General features: G+C 42.8%; 1 protein-coding gene across 1 annotated transcript; it reads left to right on the top strand.

The window, feature by feature from the left end:
* Positions 1–844: 844 nt before the first annotated feature.
* On the top strand, positions 845–1,951 carry LOC144477804 (uncharacterized). Its single transcript, XM_078195543.1, has one exon. It carries the CDS (start codon positions 845–847, stop codon positions 1,949–1,951), a length of 1,107 nt encoding a protein of 368 aa, XP_078051669.1.
* The last annotated feature ends 172 nt before the right edge of the window (positions 1,952–2,123 follow it).

Here is a 2,123-nt window from a genome sequence, read left to right as displayed (position 1 = left end):
TTTGCAAACTTATTACTCGATACCCAACGTCAGTTCGAATATTGGAAACAATAAATTCTATTTCGGTGACAAAAACGAGGAGATATACATCCCAGACGGCTCGTGCGAACTGGAGGCAATCAACGCTTACTTGAGGCGCGAGATAGGCGCGCGGTATCCTTCTTCGACCACAGATAAAAACGATGTGGAATACCCATTGATCCTATGAGCGAACAACAACACTATGAAAACAGAAATTAAAAGCGCATGCAAGATAGATTTTACAAAACCCTACACCGTGGGTTCTATCCTAGGATTCTCTAGGAATCGCGTTCTATCGCCGAACACGTGGCATGTATCGGACACATATCATTAATGTGAATGTCAGTCGAATAGAATGCAACGTAACCACCGGTTATTCCGATAACGGGAAACTGGTTCACACGATACACGAATTCGCACCAAACGTGCCGCCAGGATATAAAATATCAGAAACGCCGGCACGAGCCATTTACCTTCCAATCGTTACACGGTCAATTGATGATTTAACGATTCGCATCGTTGATCGGTCTGGACGTTTGATAGATTTTCGAAACGAAGAAATCACGGTACGGCTGCACGTTCGCCGAACCGTCTCGTAACCTCATGTTAATTCATAATAATAATAATACGGTATCGAATACGGTGAATTACGTAAAAAACGACGTGTCGTTTAAAAACAACAATAATGAAGAGAAGAATACGAATAAGAAAACGAGGAAACTAACTGTGCGAAACGCAGAATATCTACGATCTTTGGGATTCATCGTTAACGAGTAATCCAACTCGCTTCACCACCACCGCCGCTACCACCACAACCACCGCCATGCCCGACGATATTTTAAGCATCTCCGAGGCACCAATCTTTGACAATCGAATAACTAAGATCGAGCTGCACACATACAACCCATATGCAAACACAGCGTTTGGGAACAGCGATGCGATAAGAATACCCATTCAACATCAAGACTTGTACACTCTTCCATGTAAAAGCTTCCTCTACGTGGAAGGAAAACTCAGCAAACAGCCGGGTGGATCGACCGACGACTGGGTGCTTCTCCTTAACAATGCGATAGCATTCATGTTCGATGAGATACGCTACGAACTGAACGGGGTGGAAATCGATCGGTCTAGAAATCCTGGTATAACAACAATCATGAAGAATTACGTCAGTCTGAATGCGACAAAGAGCAACGTGTTGTCCAACGGAGGCTGGATGTACAAAAACGATGATAAATGGAGACAAAATCACACCGCGACGTCCGCGAACAAACTAAATTTCAACTTTTGCGAGTCTATGAATGCATTGCTGGGCTTCTGCGAAGATTACAAACGAGTTGTAATAAATGCACGGCACGAATTGATCTTGATTCGCGCACGCAACGACGCTAACGCGTTAGGAAGCATGTCCGACAATGTGAAACCTGTCCTGGATCTGCATAAAATTCAATGGCGAATGCCACATGTTGCTTTGGATGAAATATACAAGTTGTCGCTGATGCATATTCTGGAGAATGAAATATCACTCAGTATGAGTTTCCGTTCGTGGGAACTGTACGAATATCCGATGCTGCAAACAACCACGAAGCATACTTGGGCGATAAAAACGGCTCCGCAAATGGAAAAACCGAGATATGTGATATTCGCGTTACAAACCGACCGGAAAAACGATCTGAAGCAAAACCCCACGCACTTCGATTCGTGCTCGTTATCGAACTTTAGACTTTACTTGAACTCAGAAATCTATCCCTACGATGACTTAAATGTCGATTTCGAGAAAAGTAAATATACGTTGCTCTACGACATGTACGCGAAATTTCAAGAGTCCTACTATGGAAAGGATGAGGTCTTGCTTGATACGATGGACTTTCTAATTCGAATGTCGAAAGGATGTTCCACCTTCGACGACTGCATACTGCCTGATGATACATGATTGCATCGTCTAGTGCAACCCGTTGACGAACATTGTCAGAAAAATTATATAATTATGGAAATTTCATTGTAAAGCTAACATGTATCGAAAATATACAACGTACTATTATAAAACATCTCTCTCTTTCTTTATTGCTCAACCCGCCACAGCTAATTCAAGAAAAACCATCGCG

Source organism: Augochlora pura, unplaced genomic scaffold (assembly GCF_028453695.1).
Source record: "Augochlora pura isolate Apur16 unplaced genomic scaffold, APUR_v2.2.1 APUR_unplaced_3931, whole genome shotgun sequence".
Taxonomy (NCBI): Eukaryota; Metazoa; Arthropoda; class Insecta; order Hymenoptera; family Halictidae; genus Augochlora; species Augochlora pura.
This window is presented reverse-complemented; position numbering and strand designations above follow the sequence as displayed.